This window comes from Teleopsis dalmanni, chromosome X (assembly GCF_002237135.1).
Source record: "Teleopsis dalmanni isolate 2A chromosome X, ASM223713v2, whole genome shotgun sequence".
In the NCBI taxonomy this organism is placed as follows: Eukaryota; Metazoa; Arthropoda; class Insecta; order Diptera; family Diopsidae; genus Teleopsis; species Teleopsis dalmanni.
Window position 1 is genome coordinate 7,628,913 of NC_051848.1, and position 1,455 is coordinate 7,630,367.

At 27.4% G+C, this 1,455-nt stretch overlaps 1 protein-coding gene across 1 annotated transcript; it reads right to left on the reverse strand.

Annotated features, from left to right (window-relative positions):
- Positions 1-717: 717 nt before the first annotated feature.
- On the reverse strand, positions 718-1,455 carry LOC119689978 (the record flags this gene model as incomplete). Its single annotated transcript, XM_038104944.1, is given in 2 exon segments — positions 718-1,323; positions 1,381-1,455. Coding segments are annotated over 2 exon segments (653 nt in total), but the record flags the coding sequence as incomplete, so codon positions are not given.

The following is a 1,455-nucleotide window of genomic DNA, read 5'->3' on the forward strand; positions in this document are numbered from 1 at the left end:
ATGTACTAACAACTATCAAATTGTCCCATCTACAAAATTATAAATCATTTTCAAAATATTTTATTGAGACTGTATCAGATACAATATTAAATAATTTGATAAGATATAATTATATGGACCACATTTGTAAATAATTGTCAAAATATATTCATTAACAAACTTAAATTATGAAAATTGTTTAAATTATTAAATAATAAAATATATTTATATAAATAAATATATGTTTTTGTATTATAAGAAAATAATTCCACCATCAGAAGACTAAAATCAATTACTTACTTAGTTGTAATTTTTTGTTTTGATTGTGCACATTAAACTGAAAAAAAAAAAAAAAAATTAAATTAATTAAGAATAACTTCAATTTTATGATAATGACAATGAGTTCGAAATTTTTATTGACACCTATTTGGCATCGATAATAGAAATGAGACTGTGACTGGGAAGTATTAAAGCCTTCATCTGATCAAATTAAGATGAGACGAGTCTTAAAAACTATATTAAGTAGTCGCAAACTGGTTTCCCAGTTTCTGAGCAAATTATATATTATATTATATTATAAATATATATTATATTATACATATTAATTTATATATATATTATATATATATTATATTATATATATATTATATTTTATAAAACTTACCTATATAGATTTAATCAGAACTGTGTTTTCTTTTTTTTAGTTTTTCTTCGTAATTAGTAAATTAATTAGTAAATTAATTAGTAAATTGATATATTGGTGGTTCGATGTTGTATTCATACCTTCCCAAATATGCTGTAGAATGTTCAACCCACTTCTCTACGCAATATAATTGGAATGAATATGACAATGTATCTTTTGGGAGGGAAAATAATCTCGGAGCACGAACATTCCAATTCAAAACTGCCTCAGTGGTACATGGTGGTTGCTTAAAAAATTTTTCACTTTTCTTACAGCGAAGACCTGAACTCTCGATTGTGGCTTCTTTGGACTGAAATGTTGACGGAAGACGAAAATAGGGGTTTTCAAGATGAAGTATTGCTGGTTTTAATACATTCTGAGAGCACTGAACTGAACTATATTTTAATGAATATGGCAATGTATGTTTTGGGAAGGGAAATATTCTCGGAGCACGAAAATTCCAATTTAAAACTGCCGCAGTGGTAATTGGTGATAGCTTTAAATAGTCGCCATTTTCTTTATAGCGAAAACCTGAATTCTCGACTGTAGCTCCCTTGGACTGATATGTTGACGGAACACGAAAATGGGGATTTTCAAGACGAAGTACTGCTGGTTTTAAAATATTCTGAGAGCGCTGAACACGGCGCTCTTCATTATTTTCACTAAAAAGAAAATTACAATTATATTCACTCACGAAAATTAAAATAAAAGATATTAACCCAGGCTTTTTAAAGTTAATTGGTGCATCTACTTTGAATTTTCTCATTTCTCCATTTTTTCCTATTCAAACTGAG